This window comes from Danio rerio, chromosome 11 (assembly GCF_049306965.1).
Source record: "Danio rerio strain Tuebingen ecotype United States chromosome 11, GRCz12tu, whole genome shotgun sequence".
Classification (NCBI taxonomy): domain Eukaryota; kingdom Metazoa; phylum Chordata; class Actinopteri; order Cypriniformes; family Danionidae; genus Danio; species Danio rerio.
This window is the reverse complement of record NC_133186.1, coordinates 29,782,534-29,804,418: the sequence shown is the minus strand read 5'-3', so window position 1 is coordinate 29,804,418 and position 21,885 is coordinate 29,782,534. Positions and strand designations below refer to the sequence as shown.

Sequence of the window (21,885 nt, the reverse complement as noted above, 5' to 3'; positions counted from 1 at the left end):
AGCAACGAATCTAAAATGTGCAATACTAATCCTCATTTAAATGCACTAAATGAAGATGGCGAGGGCCACAGAGATGAAGCTCTGAGCGTCGCCGTCTTAAAAGCAGAAGAGTAAACCTATTTTTATAGAGAGGGTGATAGATGGTGAAGCGTTAAGGAATATTTGGAAGGATGGAAGGCCTACAGTTGGTGCACATTTTTTCCTCTCCAAAGTGAAAAACGAGGACTTGGGAATCTTTGAAATCCCTCTTCGATGTCAACGAGTTTAAACCACAAGCAATGATGAGAAAACCTCTCGGTAAAACATAGATATACAAGTCAAAAAAATGGAGATTCATAGCAGTTTCATGATGATGATAGACTGTGTTCTCCCTGGTCGACGTTTCAGAACTGGTTACATGAAATTATTTTACTTTGACGATGAAATAGAGAAACTGAAATAACTGATTTTCCTTTGCCAGTCTTTTAGTTTTAGTACGTTGAGATTCAAGTACCATATATATATATATTTGCCATTGTAATTGAGTTTGTATCGTCACAGTAAATGCTTTTAATCTTATGGTTTGAAAACGTAAAGCTCACGATTTGAAAAAGAGAACACATTTCTCACGTGTCAGCGTTGTGAGTTTACTCCTGTTTCAAATGTGCGGTTGTTTTGACATTGAGTAACTAGTGTTAATACTACTGCATCTTGCGTTCTGATGATTTCGATGTCATACGATAGCGGTTAATGCGTCAAAGAAACGGTTTAAAACCTCACAAGCTCTTGAAAAGCACCGACGTCTCTTTTTTCCGTGTCAGAAAACGCCATGCATCAGTGATCAGCGATTACCGTGGTTTCTTGAATCAGCCGTAGCACATTAGTACAACTGTCTCAGCTAAACTTTCTGCATGGCTCACGATTAAAAGTTTTAAACAAACAAAATGGTGTATAGTTATAATGCATGTTGTCCTATTTCTTCATTACAAATACTGTGCCCATCTGCAAAATTGAAAAAATAAAGGCTGATAATCAGTAATAGTCCTATAAAAGGTGTTAACTGTTAGTCAGTAACTGATTTGCTCTAACCTTAAGTTGATTATTTTTGTGATTTATTGACCTCTGTTGTATTTACTCCAACATTATCTAGCCACTTTAAATATTGTTAATCCTGCTGTACTCATCACTGTATACATTACTGTTCTCTGTTGCTGTTTTCCGCATTCATACTAGCAGATCATCTCTGAAAAAACAAAATGTTTGAGAAAAAATGGCTTTGATCTTGATAAATTCTCCCCCTTTTCTTAGCTCGATACAAGTTTTTGCGAAACATTCGACCCTCCCATTTGAGAGTTTAGCCTAAGCAAGTACACTTGATGTTTACTTTAAAACGTAAATAAACGTACTTCTAAACGAGAATCATTACTTCTCCATCTAATCCTCCTGATGCTTTTCATTGCACATTAGTGATCAGAAATATGGTGTATTCCCCTCAGTCCCCTGCCGCAAGTCTAAGTAGGTTACCTTGATGTAAGTTGATCGGAGTTTCTTTCTAACTCATGGGTTGTTAAAGAATGAACTACTGTTGGGTTTGAGTGATTGTTGATAGGTTGTGGTGTGATGTATTTCGAAGGAAATTGAATGCAACTTACAATGCTTAATAAAAATCTTTATTCTTTTAGAATAATTCTCTGTGTATGTCTGCTTTTATGGGTTGATGATCTCTAGCTTTACTCTGTTTACAAGATGCTCTTGCTGTCACGTCAGATTTATTTTGAAGATCACACAGTGTTACGATAAAGGTTCCCTGGAGAATAAACTGTCAAGTCATGTTCATTAGTCATAAACTCAGTATTCTATAATCAGCAATATTCTAAAAACAGAACATTTAGTGTGTGGTAATACTCAACTTGTTTTACTTCACTATTAACTTCTACGCAAACTGATAGTTTCATCTTCCTCTGTTTCTGACTGTGAATGTGACTGTTGCAGCCTAGAGAACCATGAAAAGTTATGACATTTAGCACTGATAGAGTAAGTGTAATGACTCCATATTAGACGGTCTAGCACCACCAACAGGTCAAATTTGCAGTCATGTTTCAGAAAACCAAGTGAACTTTATGAACCCAGGTGACTTGATTTCTTTCATTTTCATCTAACTAGTTTTTTTAACACACACATACACGTATTTGTATTTACAGAGCTCAGCATAATTGAGGACTCCCCCTTTTGAAAATGAATATTATTATCTATATATCAGTCATTATAGGCAATGTATTTTGGTGCATTTAAACAAAACAGATTTATTAAACAGATATATTTGTTCAAATAATATTTTATTTACCAAACATATTTTGAAATTGAAATATGATGCAATTAAATTCAAGCAAAATATTCGCTGCTAAAATATTATATATATAACATAACTTTGGCAGTACTAGTTTTTTTTCTGTTATCATAAGTTATTTTGTTAGCTCCAGATTTGGCTTCAGTACTGACTAATCTAATGTGTATGCACTGATATAATATTGCATAACTTCCTATTAAAAATATGAATTTAAAAGAGAGCTGTAAGGGGTGTACTTATATATGCTGAGCACTGTATGTGTACATTAATTTTGATGGTCAGATTTCCGGCCTATTTTATTCTGAATTATACAATTTTACCAATTTTTTTGTTGTATAAAAATGAAATTTTCAAAGTGTAATAATTGTGAATATGCTCCAAATTAAATATGGAAATCCTAATAGAAACTTGCATTATTATTTAATTGCAGTCATGCTGTGAGCACAACGTATAAAATTGATTTTATTTACAAATTTGTGTCAAGTCTAAGATGATTTTATGGGCATATACAATATTATAAAAAGTATTTTTATATTAGTAGTAGGAATATATTGAATACAGTATTGATATGACAAACTATTTGTTTAACTGGTAATCTTTAACAAAATTAAGGCTTTATCATTGTGATATCTGATGGAAAATACCAAAACTGTGTAATTGGTACATTGCCCAAATCTACTATTCATTTGCAGTTATATAGCTTTACCTTGTCTCAGAGCTTCTGTTTAATATCTATATATGTTTATTAATAATTGCAACTGATGTAATTTCTCTCTTGTGTGTGTATAAGCTATTTATAGTCCATTTTAATGTCGTAATCTTCTCTGCCATCGAACATTTCCTGCTTGTTCTCATACTATATCATAATTGTAACAAGAGGCAATGCAATCATTTTTCATGTTAAAACAACTACCATAGCAGTAGTTATCAATATGTGGCTATTTTTGGATTCTTGGAAGCTATGGAAATGAAAAATGTAAACAGGAAATACATTAGGGTCATTGTTTACATTCCTCAAAGTGGTCTATATGTATTACTTGTTAATAATTCCTTAATAATAGTTAATAATTACTTTATATATATATATATATATATATATATATATATATATATATATATATATATATATATATATATATATATATTGCTTAAGTCATTTATTCTATAAAAAAATAATTATACAGTATGCACTAAACGTTTTTCATATATATATATATATATATATATATATATATATATATATATATATATATATATTACTTATAAATAGTTCCTTAATATTAGTTAATAATTACTAATATATATATATATATATATATATATATATATATATATATATATATATATATATATATATATATATATATATATATATATGTCATTTCTTCAAAAAATAAATAAATAAATATTTGCACTAAAAGTTTTTCACAGGATAAGTTCTGTCACTTTTGCTTTTAGTTTGCAATATATCTATAGTTAAAAATACAGAGCTCGTCCAGTTTTGAAGTAGCCCTCGGTGCTTTTAATCCTATCGCTCGTATGCCTTATAACCGCATGAGCCCTTATTAACGTGTCACAGACTCTGCTGCAGCTGCTTCGACGGTCGGCTGGAGATCCTGCCGGTGGATTTTCGTCTTTCTCTCGTCCCGGGAAACCCTAAGAAGCAGCCGCAGCGTTTAATGAGCTCCATTCATCTGGACCAGCATGACCGAGGCGATTTTTCCCGTCTTGTAGACTGACGTAACAATATTACAATGAAAGGATGCATTTTCTTGGGCTTCACGAGAGTCTCGGAGCTCGTATAGTCACCAGGGGGCATGAACACGTCAATGCAGCGCGGGAAACATTTTAACATCGCAACGTTGTAACGTCGGATCTGAGGAACGGTCGAATGGACGCAGGAGCAGCTCCGCGGCTCTTCGTATCGCTGTAGTTTGTGTTACGGGAGGTTCCTGCTGCCCCCATCCATCTCTCCGGCTGTTGTTGTGAATTGATCTAACATGGCGACTGTACCCGTGTATTGCATCTGCAGATTACCTTACGACGTAACCCAGTTTATGATCGAATGCGACGCCTGCAAAGACTGGTTTCACGGCAGGTAACCGCATTATTTCGTTCAACTATTTAAGTGTGGGTTTGGATGGAAGCGTTTTGCTCGCGTGCGCACATTTTGTATTGCTCCGAAGAGCGAGGGCCGCTTGAAGAAGAAGGCGGAGTTATATTTAGCTGGCTCGGTTGACACATTTTTGTGAACGCTACAAAAAGATTTGCTAATTCGTAAAGACATTTCGATGTTTTTTTGTGCGATGTGAGCTCGATATGCGTGCATCGCGCGCTTCGGTCGCGTCTCAGACTGGACGCTGTCGTAGTAGAGAGCCGAGTGGGTGTCTGCGAACCCGAGTGGCTTTTCTTTTACACATTTTACGTTCCTTTATGCGCCCTATTCGTTCCGTATCAGTGCTAAAACTGGCTTTGAAATGTGTTAAAACTGTCTCTGTCCGTTCTGGTGTCTGCTAGATGAATAATAGGCTGAATATGAGCCAGACGTTGCAGATTTCAGAGTCCCTCTGCACATTTTTTTAAAACCTGTATGACATCTAGCCATTATCACAGACCGTATTCATCATCATGGTCAAAACCAGTAAGTTCAGATTTATTCGCCCTGTGTGTATGTGTGTGCTGCGAAGCATCGCTGACAGCAGCGCGTAGTCGTAGCAAATGAGTTCAACCCGATCCAATAATGGGAGTCGATCTGTTATTTGTGGGTTTGATCTGAAATTCCCCCCCGCTGATTGTTTTGTTTTCGGAGCGCGAGCGAAATTAGCGCCAGAAACGCGTTTTAATTCTGTTCCGCGAATGTAAACAAAGAACAAGCGTTCCACTTCACTGACTGATACATTTACGCGCGTTTAATTTTAACCCTTTAACGAGCCCAGCGATCGTTACAGTTCATTCGCGGAGTCTGGGATGTGAGAATTACAGGACGACTGTTGTTCAACTGGCTAAAAGAGTGTGACTGTTTAACACGCGCGCGACGCCTTGTAAATAGTCTCGTTCTCATTGTCAGACTGAGTTCGCGGTTTACTGCATGTTGAAATGTGTAAAGAATTGTGTGGATTGACACTGCTGTGTTTGTTTCTGTTGCTGTGACTGAGCTTTACCGCCTTCAGTGATTTTAAACCTCTCTGACCTCTATTGAGAGGGCTGGGCGACTGATTCTCGCAGATCAGATGAAGGGAGAAACCAGTTATGCCTTTAAAGTGTGATGATGTTAGCACCCATTATTGTCTGTTAAGGCCTTTTCACTGTTTACTTCTCAGGAATATTTTTCTGCCTTCTTGCTGTTAATATTGTAGTGGTTTTGAACTCAAGCATCTGTTGTTTTTAATAGACTACTATTCAAAATAGCTTCAAAATAAATAATGCTATAGCATTTCCTCATTTTTTCTTTATCTAGGGTAGATCCTTAATATGCAAATTAAACATAGGATATCCACACTATAATGATATTTATTTAATAAAAACATGCACACATTTCCATAGATCAATAGATTTTTTTTTAAATTAAGGTAAATTGTTTTTCGATAGTCTACAGAGCATAATTAACCTAACCTGCCTAGTTAAATTAATTAACCTAGTTAAACCATTAAATGTCACTTTAAACTGTATAGAAGTTTTTGGAAAAATATCTAGTCAAATATTATTTACTGTCATCATGTCAGGCATAAAATAAATTAGTAATTAGAAATGAGTTATTATAACTATTATGTCTAGAATTGTGCTGAAAAAAAACTCTTCTCTCCGTTAAACAGAAATTGGGGGGAAAAATAAACAGGGGGGCTAATAATTCTGACTTAAACTGTATATCTAGAGTGGCTTGCAGAACTATAAGGAAATCTCAGCAGATTTTTATCAGAACTGGCACTGCTGTCATTCACAGTTAAACACATCCTCTACTCTTTGCATATTTGTTTATTAAATATTTTGGTTAATTTGATGCTTTCAGCTGCTGGTAAGAGTATAGTACACACAGCTCCATTTATGTTGTAAAGAATTCTGCTAATCTATTAGAGCCCCCCCCCCCAATATGTTTTGAACAAATTGTTTCATCAGTCAATTTGTAGAAATAACCTTTCATCAGTAACATGCATGGAAAACCTGGAACTTTTTGATAATTGTTTTCCAGACATATATACATTTACAAAATATTTTTTTGTTCACTTAAAAATAAACTAAACTAATGCTAAAATTATAGTAAATAAAAACTTTATTAAAATAATATAGAAATATCGCACTACAAAATGACCATAACGTTGAAAATTAAAATAAAACTTAAATAAAAAAATATTTAAATAAAATCAGTATCAGTATAATGAAATCCTTAAAAATAAATTCAGGATTCGATATGATATAATGCACATTAATTTTCTTAGTAAGTAAAAAAAAAAAAAATCAGTACTTAAAATTCACTTGCTTTGTTTTCCAAAAGAAATATTATACACAAAACTTGAATGTGTTGTTGGATATGCATTAAATGGATTGCAGTTTACCGGGTTATTACACGAGATGTTCAAGGACACGTGAACTCAGTAACCTCACTTTTTACCTCACACCAGAGCAGCAATGAGATCCAAAACCTAAAGAGTTAAAGGGATAGTTCACAAAGAAATCAAATTTGAATCATCATTTACACACCCTTCACTTGTCCAAACCTGTTTTAACTTTTTAATGTTGAACTCAAAATAAGATATATAATGAGAAAAATGTTGGAAACCGGTAGCCATTGACTTCCACCATATTTAAAAAAAAATAATTTGTGTTGTGTTCAACAGAAGAAAGAAACTCAAACTGCTTTAAAACAAGTGAGAGGTGAGTAAATGATGACGAGGGATTTCATTGTTTTTTGTGAACAATTGTTTTTTATTATTTCAATTTTTTTGTTTAATATACAGAGCACACAGCATATGACCATATCATAAAACAATCCCGAATCCCCACCCCCCACCCAGGAAGACTTGTTCTATAATGACAAAAGTTGAAAGTTTGCTGTGTTATGTGTAAAAAAAAAATTTTATAAATAAAGAAAAAATGAATAGCTGTACATTAGAAAGAGGAAACAAAGGATTTGACAATATTAAAAGTTAAATTCAAGGACTTAACAGTTTTAGACTGAGCTCCATGTATGCGCGCTACGAGGGATTTCATTGTGGAGGAACTATACCTTTAATCACAAGGCTACATTTTAAACACAGCAGGTCAAAAAGTGATCATAATTTCTTCCCCAGTTGATTATATAAATTAAAAACTATATATTTTACTAGAATCGTATTAAGCTTTCTAGAATATTTAATTTCTAGAAAAGTATTTTTTTGAAATGTTTAAATATGCAAATAAGGCATGACTGCATTAAATATGTACTAATTTACATACATTTCTAGCACAAAAAACATTTAATTATAATTTTTTTCTTAAAGAGTAAGCCGTTTTTAAGGAGGGATTTTTGAGTTTTTCATTTTATGCTTTAAAAAATATTGCAAATAGCCAGAAAATAAATCTAAATTATTTCTACAATCAGACATGAACACGCATTCCTTTATATAAACAATCACAATACTTTTATGAATTTAACTGAGGTTATGAGTATGAAAGTTCTGCTGAAGTGGAGATGTATTGCTCAGTGCTATAGGCATGGGCCGATATGATTCTGATGGTATAATAACTTGAATAAAAATATCACAGTTTCACGGTATTGTGATTACTGCTCTAAAAATGTTCTTTTTAAATATCTGGGTAAAACTAAAACTTTTTTCCCCTTTGAAAACAATTTATTTTATTTTTAGAAAAATTTAAAATATTTTGGAGCAGTAAACATGTCAGGCTAAATAATAAAAATGAATCATTGACTTCTGCTGTTTAAATAGTTTTAAAAGCAATGATTTATTTACAATTTAAAACAGCATCTTTAGGTATCTTTTTCTTCTGGGGTCCGTTCTTCGTACCTCGCTTAAATGATCTAAGATGATTTGGCAGATCCTGGATCTTTTCATCTCGATAACTGATCTCTCGCTAATTTGGTTCTTCAAACAAGTTTGCGAATCAGATTAGATTGTCTGGATAAACTGATCTGAGATCGCTGCGTGTGTTGTGAAGGACAGATCTATCGATCCTCGAAATCATGATCAGCAATGCAACGATTGGCTGATGGCACAGCAGCGTAATGACATCATCTGATTAATATTCAATTATCCATGTGAGCAAAACTACATCAAATTAGCAGTAAACCGTTTGTTAAATATGACACGCAATAACTTTTCCTATTTGTTATGAGCGGCAGGCTTTACACTTTCTTGTGTCAAGAGTATTCATCATGTATTTCAGTGCATATCAGTGTATTTAGTTCTACATTTAGAAAATATTGTCTATATTATAGTAGCCGTTTTTTAATCGGTGTAAAGAATAACTGGTTGTTTACAAAAGCATTTTGATATTGGTAAAGGCATCTTCACTTTTGTGAAGCATCAAATCACTATTAACTATCAAAACATGTTTATGACTGCATAAATGTATTATTGCTTTTAAAAAAAGTCACATATTGTGCATTTCTATCATACACAATTTGTACTAAAGCGATCTAAAACGTTCATATCAATAAGTTTTCTCTTTGCACCACCAGGTGGCAGTCTTTGTACTTTCATTTCGAGGGTGCAGATTGCATAAGTTTTATTAATATGTATAACTTTATTTATTTTATTAATGACTATAACTTTATATATATAGTTAAAAAAATATTTACCATTTTCCCAAGTGTATATAACTACTTCCAGTGGCGTAGCGCAAAATGCGGAGGCCCCCCTGCAGGGATCACCGACGGGGCCCCCAGTTGAAGGCGGGGGGGTATGGGGGGGGGGGGATTGGGGGGGATATACACATATACACATAGATATAGATATACACATATATCTATGATCGGGAGTTTTCCTGGATGTTAGTATGCATTTTTTTATATGAAAATTTTTATTTGACATCACTTTTCTACATTGATGGATCACTTATCGCACGGGCATTCCTGACAAAAAGCTTGTGTTTGTGTGTATGAAAATGTACTATTCACTCTCCCTGTTAAATTTGATCTAATCATGTGCTGCTTTCACTTCTCATACTGACGGAGCCGACAATAATACAATTTTCTGGCAGCGCAGCATCTCTTTGTCATATTTCTTTTGCATTGTTTGCTGATTTATTCAACAAACCTAGCATAAACCGAGTGTTTAGTGCGAGTTGGTGCTACTTTGCCTTATGGTGAATGCAGTAAGTGACTATAGATATTATTATCAATAACGTGACCTGTTTAGCACAAATTTAAAAACATACAAAACAAAAAAAAAACTTAATCCTATGAAATGTTCTGCCTTTGTGCTTTGTTTTCTTTGTTTGCTCGTTACTACACTCGTAGACAGCGCTTAAGTCCAGCATCTTCACGTAATAACACTGTCTTGACTAGTGCGGTTGAATGACATTTGTCCTGGGAGCACTGTAGCAATGTGGCGGCGCTATAGACGCATGCTCAGGGTCCCTATGCAATATCTAGTGAATATATCTATGTCACAAATTGAGGAGCGGGGAAAGGAGGCGGAGTGGCGTGACAACGCAGGGAATCCTTCACAAACTGAGGAGCGATCACAAACCGAAAGTGGCGAGAGCGTCAAAGTAGCCAGAAGTCATTCATTTTTTAACGAGAACCTGCGGCGAGAAACAGCGGCGCGTCTTCATTGGCTATGACGCTGTTCGGCGGCAAGCAATCAGAATGAAGTAGTCCACCGCTTGAGCGGAGTTCAGAGAACACAGACCTGTAAACTTTGGTTCCGACCACAGTTGTTCCCAAGAGTTTGATTATTGCGATTCCTGGATTTTCAATTATTAAAAATCGCGACGACGTGGGGCCCCCTAATCACGCGGGGCCCCCCCGCGGTGCGTGCCCTGCGGGCCCGTCCGCTACGCCACTGACTACTTCTGTAAGAAAATATCAGAATTCAGAACATACTTTCTGTATTATATTTGCTTGAACTGAGCCGATCTAATCCTGTTTATATGAATTGAACCTGCTCCCAATCAGGTTTGACCTAGCAGAACTGTTGCTATGACAACAACTCTCGGATCAGCTTTGAAGAACGAAACGATCCTGGATCGTGTCAAATCGTCAATATCCAAATCCAGCTAATTGAGTAATCCACGTACGAAGAACGGACCCCTGGAGACAACTGTTGTTCTAAAAACAAAATAAAATCTTATATATATAGCAAAATTCAGGGGGTTTTTCCAAACCGCGCTATACCGTGAAAACTGTTATTGTGCTCAAAATAAACGTACATTTTGTATTGAAGTATGAATTGAAAATTTGAAAGAAATATAAAAGAAAGTCTTCAAATAGTATATTGGATGTTTTCTTAATTTCTTTAAATTAGACAAAAATCAAAAAGACTGAAAAATAGGGCTCGAAGAATCATCAAAAACGACATTTAGAACCTCAAATCAATCTAATTTTCCAGGTCAATTTTTTAAATTACTTACCCTGTTGTATGTGGAGCCAAGTGACCCTGCTTTAGCAATTTATTTATATATTATGATTTATACTTATATTATTCTGGCATTATACTTCTTCTAAGTGCATACGTACAGTCCGGTGCAGCCTTCGCATACACACACACCTCTCAAAAAAATGTAACTACACATCACAACAACAAATAGCACAAGCTTTGTGATTGGTCATTTTGGTAGCGGTGACAAGGGTTGGCAGTATTTTATGCAATTTGTATTTTTATTTCAGTTGTCCAACGTTGATGTTCAATAAATAATCATAGATAGTAGATAGAGTGTGTTTCCTTCAATTATTTTAAAATCAAGTAATACACCCTTCATTCAAAAATCTCTCACTTGTAGTATGTGAACATAATTACTGTACAAAACCTGTCAGTGAACTATAAGGCCAAAAACATTAAATAAATAATCATTCGTCAAATTAATCATAATCAAATGAAAATGTTCAATTACTCAAGATTTTGTCCATATCGGCAAAATAAAAGTTGAAAAATGAACAATTCCACGAAAGACAGGTTTTTTTTTTGGTGCATTGTCTTGCCATAATGCAACAGAAAATCATCATCAACTAAAATGACATTGATAAGTTTCACTTCCTTGCTATTACACCTAAAATTCTTACTGTTTATAGATGGTTTATAAATGTTTAATCTGTTCCGATAGGTTCTTCTACAATCAGTTTAGATTTCCTCTAGCTATCAGTGTAAACATGTTGATATAATGATTTCTGCAAGCGAACTGGCAGAAACCAACATGTTTTGTTTTTTTCCTCCTGACCACATGCCGCTGTTTGTGATTGTAGGCGTTTGCTCTCAGCTCTTCAGGTGGTAATGAATGACATCATTGCCTTCTTTCATGAGGCACGATGCCAAATAGAAGTGGCGCATCACATCCTAAATGAGATTTGTCCCATTAATGATAATAGCTAGTCTGTGACGGAGCAGCTTTGGCATATTGCATTGAGTTTTTGTTGTTGTTGTTTTTGCTTTATTTAAAGAGTTGACATCATTTTAAAAGAACAAACTGAATCTTTTTATATTGCTTATATTTGAGTGTGAATCAGTCATAATGACCTGGTGTAATTACAGTGAAAATCCAGTGTCATGTTTTTCTTTAGTTTTTTTTTTTTGGCTCAGTTGAATTTGACCTGCATGTGCATCTGAAGCAGTATTTAAAGACTTGTAGTAATTACGCTGTTGGTATCTTGTATTTCAGACTGAAATGTAGTAAATTGACTTCACTGAGGACCTATTAATGCTCTTAAATTCGGAAAAGCGGTTTTGAGATTTTCTCCAAGGACTTTCAATGCTAAATATACAAAATAGCCCAGTAAATAAGCATTATCATCATGTGCTGGGCTGCAGATCTGTTGCAGGTTTTTTGACAGTTTAAGGTCTATTGTGGAATGCACGAGTCATGTTGTATTGAATGTGTGTTTGTGCAAGTTTTGTGTAAGGAACAGCACACAAAAATGAAAATTGTATAATTGTTTACTCGCCTTCATGTTGTTATTTTATTTCTGTGGAGATTTTTAAAGAATAGTTTTTTTCATGTACTATACGTTCTTGTTGAGTTACATTCTTGTCTGAAACTGAACTGAACTAACCTGAACTGCCTATTTAACTTGCATTGAATTAAACTGACTTAAAACATCCGTCTTATAAAACCTAAAAAATTAAGTTGCAATATTACTAACTTGGAACAATTTTAAAGTTAGGTTCAAGTAACACAAGCTTATGTTGAAAAATGTAAAATATATTGAATAAAAAATATGTATATTATATAGGCTACTTTTCAAACACTATACATGTCGACATTAAAGGGCTGTTCAATTTGGGGAAAATATCTAATTGTATTTTTTTTTGACAGATATTGTGATTTGATTTAATTATATATCTGATTTAATTTCATTCAAGCTTCAGCAGTCTAGCATGTTACATTTTCTGAAGCTTAGCAGACTGGTTTTAAAGCAATTCATCTCAGATGTTATTCGTTATTCTTGTTTGCATATATACAAATACATTTTATATTGCAGCCTCTTGCGTTTAACTAATCGCAACATTTCAAATTGCGATTTTGATTCGATTTTGTTTAATCACACAACCCTACATTATATGATATTGCTTTGTTAAAAAGGAATATTCATAATCTGTAATATGACACACATTTGCTGGTTTTAATAGATTTTGATCATTGTATTTTCTAAACAATATTGTTGCATGAACATTTTTCATAAAAAGTGAAAGTAAAATGTAGGTCAGTTTGGCATCACAATATTAAATGACATTTTAAAATACATTAAAATAGAAAAACGTAACTTGTCGGCGCCAGTGGTGTAGGGGTTAGTGCGTCGACACATGCACTCCAGTGCTCGCGGCGACCCGGGTTCAATTCCGCCTCGCGGTTCTATGACGATTATTCCCCTCTCTCTGCTCCCCATGCTTTCCTGTCAATTCTCTCTACTGTCCTATCAAAAATAAAGGTGAAAACCCAGAGAAAAAAAAAATAGAAAAACGTTATTAAACTTTGAACAATACAGTTTTTATTACATGTGTATTATTTGCTTTTCTCGTGTGGCATTATGCATTTCTTTTGCTATATTTATAAATTTTTTATATTGCTTTGGTACAGAAGTTGGATTTTGATGTCTACGGTCGCTAAATTAATGCATGATTTTTATTTTAAAATTAAAGTAAAAATGGTCAGTTTAACTTTACCATTAGAAGTAGAACTGCACAATTAATCGAAAAAAGCTTGTGATCTCGATTCGACCCCCTAGACGATCTTAATCCAGCATTTCTACGATTCTGCCAATCATATTTTCCAGTTCAGGAGAGAAGCAAAGGCAGCTGCGCGAGTCTTTTTATTGTTTCACATACATTGCTCAGCGACATGGACACCTCCAAATGATGTTAAAAGAGTCACATACTGTATTTATAAGGTATAATTCACCTAAAAATTAAATTTTTGTCTCATATAATGCTGTATTCGCTGCCGGGAAATCACACATGACGTCATGACGTGAGCTGCTGACCGTGAGCTGTTACCACAGAGAGCGGGCGCATGCCCTAGTTAATGATAGATGGGCACCCGTCTTCTTTAGTGAACAGAACCTGCATAGGCTGTGAATAAAGTTGTAAATAATATTCAGTTTGTGGCACAGAGTGATCGTTTGAGAGCCACGCGATGTATGAACAGCACTTAGCAGTGAAAATGAAACCGAAAGCGTGCCCATCATTTCAATAATCATATAGCATTTTAGAGTTATGATTGCCTCAAGGATTTGACATGTTTTTTTCTTTCATAGAGAACACGCAGCTGTGCATGCAAATAAATGTTTACAGTGTCAGTATAACTACTCTAGCCTATATAATTGACTCTAGCCTATATATGTTGATTTTACCAGTGAATAAAATGGTCTAATAATGTTGTCAATGACAGATTGCAAGCATATATCTCAAACATAATTCAACATCAGAATTATTCAAAGTAGAATAGAATTATTTATAGAAACCAGTAGACCTACACATAATATTATTATTGTTTTACCCTATATTTGAGAAAAAACAATAATAATTGCCGATGCATATTAACCTTTATTTTACATCCACAGAATCGTGAGGAAAATCGTAATATTGAATTTAAGCAAAAAAAAACAAAAAAAAAAACACTATTCTCATTTTAGCCAGAATTGTGCAGCTCTAATTAGAATATACAGTGCTCATATACTAGTACACTCCTCACAAATCTATCTTTTAAATTCATATTTTAAATAGGAAGCTATACAATATTATATTTGTGCATATACATTAGATTAGTCAGTACTGAAGCCAAATCTGGAGCTTATCTAACAAAATAACCTACATTAATGGTCCAAAAACTAGTACAGCCAATTAATATGTTATAGAAAAATATTAAATACAAATTTAAAAAGAGGAAAAATCAAGAGAAGCAAAAAATAAATACATTTTTGGCTGAAATTTTGTAGGTTGTAATTTTTTTTTCAATTAAATTTTAATTTTTCAAATAAATTTAATTGTATTATCTTTCAATTTCTAAATATGTTTAGTGACTAAAATGTTATTTTATTAAATATATCAGTTTAATAAATCTGTTTTGTTAAAATGCACCAAAATACATCACCTATATTCACTGGGAAATCTATAAAAATATTCATTTTCAAAATGGAGTGTACTTATATATGCTGAGCACTGTATGACATTACAAAATATATTAAAATAAGTTAAAATAAGTTTTTAAATTATAATATTTTGCCATAAATAATTGTTTAAATAGGTAAATTGTGTGGCACATATTAATGAAATAAAATATAAAATAAGAAAGCCTTTTGTGATCCATGTAAATAAGCCAAATGGCTTTAAAATAACATGACTGTGAATAAATAGATGTACAATATACATACATGCTTTGTCTACTTTTTAAATCATTAAGTAGATGCCCCATAAATGGCATCGTTATTAGCAGACAGATACCCCAGGCAGAGCTGTTGAGGGAAGAAGAGTCTATTTGACTGCTAATCCTGCATTTCCAGTGGGCGTTTTGACCCTTCACACCCACTCAAACACACACACACACACACACACACACACACACACACACACACACACACACACTGTTGTCTGTTGTCCTGAAGCTCAGCGAGGCTTCTTTCTCTTTGACTGTGAATCAGTGGACGGCGTGTGTGATATTCATACGACTGCTCTGGACTAAAGCCCATAATGGACACTCCCAATTCAACATTTGCTCATGACCCGCTCAAAACAGCTCCTCCTGATGGCTGGAATGTGGTATGCTTTTATAGGGTTTGTGTTGGTGTAGGAAGAACATTTGCAGTGCAGATGGGGTGATGAAAATGCATACAGTGCTGCTGAAAAGTATTCAGATCTAGGAGTTGTTATTATGTTGGGTTGACTCATAATGGAGTTGATGTGGTTTTGTTTTTAGTTTTGCTGCTGATCAGTGAATGAAGACTCGTGATGAACAGATGTGAAATTAATATATATGAAAAGAGTTTTTAGTTAGTTTTAGAAATAATTATTCATACATTTTGAAGTGATAGGCCACTATGTCTCAAAAGTTTTGTGTTTCTAAACATACAGTTAGTAACCAAACATTGACTTCCATTATCGTTTTTTAATGCAGTGGAAGTGACAGAGAACTGAAACCGGTTGTAACCAACACAGCTTTCAGAATCTTATTTTCTCTTCCACATAAAAAACACTAAAATAAACCCTAAAAACAATGAAACTCTCCTATTTAAAACATTTAATAATATAATGTCATATAATGGAATAACAATTAGGGCTGCTCGATAAAGGAAAAATCACACATTGCGATATTTTGTATTTCTGCGATATACTGTATATTGCGATGTGAATACAGCTTTATTTATACAGCTTTAGAAAGAATTCTTCATTTTCAATTTAATTAGGGTGGTTTTGTAAGGGAGTGAATCTCGAATGATATATAACCAATAACTTACAAGCACACATAAATAAACATAGCAAAGATTAAAGTGAATTTTAGTTTTTTGTCACAGATATTGAATAATCAACACTGCATAGTAGGGTTGTTGCAATACTTTAGCAATAATTCACTTTGTGAGTCGTTTTTTTAAAGAGATTGTTGCTGTTGTTGTGGCTACTAAATCATATTAGCAGAAACAAATGAACCGATTCAAATGTGCATTTGAACTGAAGTGTTAGAAAACGTGCAATAGACGCAAATTCTACACAACTTTTTTGCAACCTTACAGGGATCCACAGATTATTTAAATGAGATGGTCTATTGTTACACAAACGTATGAGCATTTTAGTGACTTTTAGTGTAGATACCATTAATGACGATACTACCGTATACAAACTACAGTGGCATCGCCAGTAATTTGGAGCCATAGTATCTCGATACTACCACGATATAGTATCGGTAAACCGTGCAACCCTACTGCATAGTCTTTATTGTATAATGTAATCTTTTTTTTAAGTTGCAAACATTACAATTTCTGGCGGCCAGATGTTTCAAACTCTGAAATGTTGAAAGGTTTACGCAGTCACAGGCCTTAAAGGGATAGGTCAAAAAATGAAAATTTACGCACTATTTAGGCCCAATCCCAATTCTATTTTTGTACCCCTAACCCTTCCCCTTCCTCTTGGCCCTTACAACTGAGGGTTAAGGGAAAGGGCTTCAAAATTTACCCCTAAGAATTGGGACAGCACTACAGCACCTGCACACGTCATCATATATCATGTGTTTTTTAAAAGCATGACGGCAAAACACGTACGCGGTTATAATTATATTAAAACATCTGTTTGTTGTAAAAATTCATAATAATGACAAAAATACTAATTTGTGGATCTCCTTACTTCCGGGTGCTGCTGTGGCTGGTGTATTCTGGGAAATTGTCTTACCCCTTGGTTTCGAGTGTGGTCCTGAAAAGTCTTCCCCTTTCCCTTAGCCCTACGCCTTCAAGCTAAAGAGAATTGGGACACCCCTACCCCTTGACTTCGATGCTCACTGCAACTTGAAGTAGGAGTGCGGTTTTCCCTGCCCACTGAATTGATTGACATGTGCCATATTTTTATAATAACATGTATACACATGTTCACAGAACTTTTTTTTGTAAATAAATTAAGGTTAAAAACTTAAAATATTTGTTACAACTCTCTGTTTTAACTATAATAAGTTTTATAAGTTTGAAATGCTGTTAAAACAGAGCATGTCTGTAATAAAGACAGTAAAATTGCTATCTAATTCTTAACCGATTTAATCACCACGGCCGCATGGTGTCAGTAAACGTGCACATATATGTGTGTGTGTGTGTGTGTGTACTGCAAATGGCATTTGTGTGCGACTCATCATTTCAGAAAGGCTTGAATAAACTCCACCACAAATACATCAAATAAACTTACTTGGTATTTTTGACTAATGAGCTGTATTTATCCGTGTCTGTTTCTATCACTGACGGCTGTTTATCTGTCGTAACGCATGATGAGAAGCAGACATGCACATGGGAACGGTGGGCGGTGAGAAGCAGCTCATTTGCATTTAAAGCCAAAAAATTATTACACATTTAGGTAGACGTTTGGTGCATTGTATTTTTGAATGCACATTATAAGCAATTTTTATTGACAGCACACAAACTGCAACACAGAGATAAAGTTTGTGTGAAGGGAGCCACTCTGAGACACTGAAAACACTTCATTTTAGCTGTGAGTGTGAAATCATCACAGTACTGTGCGTCAGATTACACATTACTATAATTACAATGCAGCCTTTGTGATTCAATTATAGCATTAATTAAACTATTCATAGTTTAAACTGATCAAATTTAAATAGCTTAACCTGATTAAACAATATAAGGTGTTCCCAGTAGGGCTGTACGAATTGGGGAAAATATCGAATTGCAATTTTTTTTATTTTAATTTTTTTTTATTATTATTATTATTTTAAACATTTATTTATTTATTTATTTATTTTATTATTTTTTTTCACAGAGTTTGCGATTTGATTTGCGATTTAAATACTCAAAAACAAACACAGGTCCTTCAAAGTGCTTGAATTACATTTGAAATTAAATTTGTTTATGGTTTTATTTCAACAATTGTACTCAATTGTCAAAATCAGAACGGGAAACATATTTCAGAAACCACATTTGAATTTCACAGTAAATTCAACTCATTTTTATTAAAGTTATTTAAACATGACTTCTTAAAATAATCTACGGTAAATGTTTGTATTCTTTTTAATGTAAATATTGGGCATCATGATAGCGCAGTGGGTAGCATGATCACCTCATAGCAAGAAGGTCGCTGGTTCGAGCCTCGGCTGGGTCAGTTGGCATTTCTGTGTGGAGTTTGCATGTTCTCCCAGTGTTCACGTGGGTTTCCTCCGGGTGCTCCGGTTTCCCCCACAAGTCCAAAGACATGCGGTACAGGTGAATTGGGTAAACTAAATTGTTCGTAGTGTATATGTGTGAATGAGTGTGTATGGATGTTTCCCAGTGATGGGTTGCAGCTGGAAGGGCATCAGCTGCGTAAAACATATGCTGTGTATTCCACTGTGGCGACCCCTGATTAATAAAGGGACTAATCCCAAAAGAAAATGAATGAATGTATATATTAAGTGTAAGTTAAATGTTAAAAGTACCGTAAGGACTTTCATGGGCCCACATATGCTGGGTTATGAATTGCAGAAGTGCTTGATTTAAAATAAATGGTGCTTTAAAAAGTCCCTAAAAGTTCTTGAATCTGCTGTTTATGTAAGTGTAAGAACCGTGTATAAATATCATTGTAAGGGTTCTATCATATACTCGCCAATATCACATTTTACTTTCATTTGGTGCTTGAGGAGTGTTAAATTAGGACCTGGTCAGACAGGTTTAAAATAACATGAAGTCAAGTCGATTAATACACAATTTCAATTTTGTCTGTAACTTAATACTTTGACACACTCATGGACTTTGGACTTTTAGAATGCATATGATCCACTTGTGCTATCATGTTTCTGCATGTTCTTCACACCAACATTAAGCATATTTTACACTGTCTGAATCAGTTATCCACTATATACAGTCATGGAAAAGTTTTTGAAAAGTCATGAAAATTAGTTTAGCAAATATCTGTAAACTTAAATATAGTTTAGTTGACTGCTTCTTTTCTGTCCTTGGCCAAAATAATGGTCTCCAGGGTCTCACATTATAAATGCTGTGTAAGCATTCATTCATTCATTTTCCTTCGGCTTAGTCTCAATTTCAGCGGTGGCACAGCAGAAAAGAAGCACCATGTTTAAGCATTATCTAAATAAATCTTACATACAATAGATATAAAAACTAAAAAGAATTGTTGTGAGTTTTATGATATGTTATAATACATTTAAACGTGCATTGTTTTTTATTATTATTTACCATGTATACATAGACATTACATTAAACATTAGGTCATAAAAGTTTACTTGAATGTCCCGGTAAAAGTCATGGAAAAATCCCTGTATATAACAGTGTGTGTACCATATAAAAAAGTTAAGTTTGTAAACTAGTGAGAGATTTCAGCCACAGCTTGACCATCTCTTTATATAGTGTGAGGGAGGGATGCTTCAGATTCTTGATAGCGTTTGATTGGACAGAAGCTGGAGTGCAGAGTGATGTCATGTTTTGAATGTCTTCATTCATAGTCAAATGAATCAGTTGTCATTAACAAATTGTTTGAGTGAATGATCCAGTAAATTACTCATTAAGACTATATGCCACCTGCTGGCAGTTCAGTGTCATTTATTTGTTCATGACAGGCCTAAACCACCCAAAAGGAGCACAAAAACCCTCAGAAATATTTATTGGCATCGAAAACATATCAGCAGATATAATTTTTGTTTTTGTCAATAACCCACACTCCTAGGCTACACCCATAGATGTATAAGCTCTTGACGCTGTAATACAACTGTTGCCTGTGTGCTTTAACAGCTTTATGGGACAGTGGTGAAGAGAAGCCACTGTTAAAAATGTCACATGATGTCTGAGATGTGCTTTTGCCAGAAGGCATGTGGGAGACTGTAAAGCCAGCTGGAAGAAGGTTTGGCTCTCTGGCCATCGGACTAAACGCCATATTTGGCATGTGCATCATCAGAAATGCACCATCTCCACTGTGCAGGACTCGGTTATGGACCGGGGATGGATCCCTGGGGCTCTGGGCTGCCAGACGCCTCTGAAAACCTCAGGACATACAGCCTGAGACTGCCAAACAAAGCTGACCACCAGGGCCTCACAAAGGGGAAGACATGGCCAGGAGAATAGCAGTAGCCAGATGTGCAACACTTGAATTGTCAATAGCATCTGTAATATTTGGAGAAAGTCGTCTTTTAATGTCTCCTACTGAGAATATTTCATCAGAATTCAGGGATATTTTAAATGGCTGTCAGAGTGCGATTTTATTTAGTGCTGGATCTCAGTTAACTGATTGTATTTGCTAACTCAGTGCTGATATAGCTGGTGTGATATTTTGCTAATATTGCAATGGATGTGTAGAAATAAATGAGCGTTCATATTTTTGTTTCTGTTGCAGCTGTGTGGGAGTGGATGAAGATGAAGCACCAGATATTGACATCTATCACTGTCCTAACTGTGAAAAAACCCACGGCAAATCCACCTGTAAGCATCTTTACTTAAACTTACATACTGTGAATGAATTAATAGTACAAAAAAGTCGATGGTAACTGACAATGAAATGAGATTGTGATCAATAGTTTGTCTGCTGTTGTGAACAAAAAAAAAAATCTAATTTTCTACCAAAACAGTAATCATTTTCATTATTACGATACTACATTGATTTTTGAGCACTAAATTTTCATTTCTCAAGGCTCATGTGACATCAAAGTCTGTATCACTCACTCATTCACTTTCCTTCAGCTTAGTTTCTGATTTTTCAAGGGCCGCCACAGCGGAATGAACTGCCAATTACTCTTTCATATGTTTTAGGCACCTTTAAACAGCATCATAATTTACATTTTAAAAATATTGTCAAATTGAAAACACTACATTTTCACAGTTTTTACTGAATGTACTTTTTATCTGTTGCATAGTTTCAAATTCATTATTATTTCATTCATTATTTTCAGTCTGATAATTCAGACAGAAATTAAAACTACCATCAACGACATGTTATATAAGCGGGTTGTTGACGTGATGTTGTATTTTCATGGTCACACATGAGAACAATTTAAATAGTTAGTTCTGTCATCATTTAAAATGCAGGAAATGGTGAAACACTTCACTGTCATCATGAATGTTTTGTTAAAAAAATGCTGTGTTATTACGTTATTACATACTTTTTCTGTTTGTTTTTGTCAAAGAATTTTTTATTTTTTTTATTACATATTTAACTTTTTAGGAAACACTATAAAATGTGTTGTCTTTTGGTGTGTCGCTAACAAGTTTGAGAATTTTTTAAAAATAA

At 34.3% G+C, this 21,885-nt stretch overlaps 1 protein-coding gene and 1 pseudogene across 5 annotated transcripts in view; both read left to right on the top strand.

Moving 5' to 3' along the window:
- The first annotated feature begins 92 nt into the window (after positions 1–92).
- Positions 93–723, top strand: fam120a (family with sequence similarity 120 member A; annotated as a pseudogene). The gene is given in 1 exon segment (NR_023337.2): positions 93–723. The product of NR_023337.2 is annotated as a family with sequence similarity 120 member A (transcript).
- Positions 724–3,903: 3,180 nt separating this feature from the next.
- Positions 3,904–21,885, top strand: part of phf2 (PHD finger protein 2) — a 58,027-nt gene continuing 40,045 nt past the window's right edge. For 3 of the 4 annotated variants that reach the window (XR_012386777.1, XM_005169292.6, XM_005169291.6), the window contains exons 1-2: positions 4,110–4,424; positions 20,995–21,080. Coding sequence is in view for 3 of the 4 variants with exons in the window: in XM_005169292.6 (XP_005169349.2) it covers positions 4,327–4,424; positions 20,995–21,080 (184 nt within the window). In the remaining variant the exon portion in view is untranslated. 4 annotated transcript variants of the gene reach the window in all.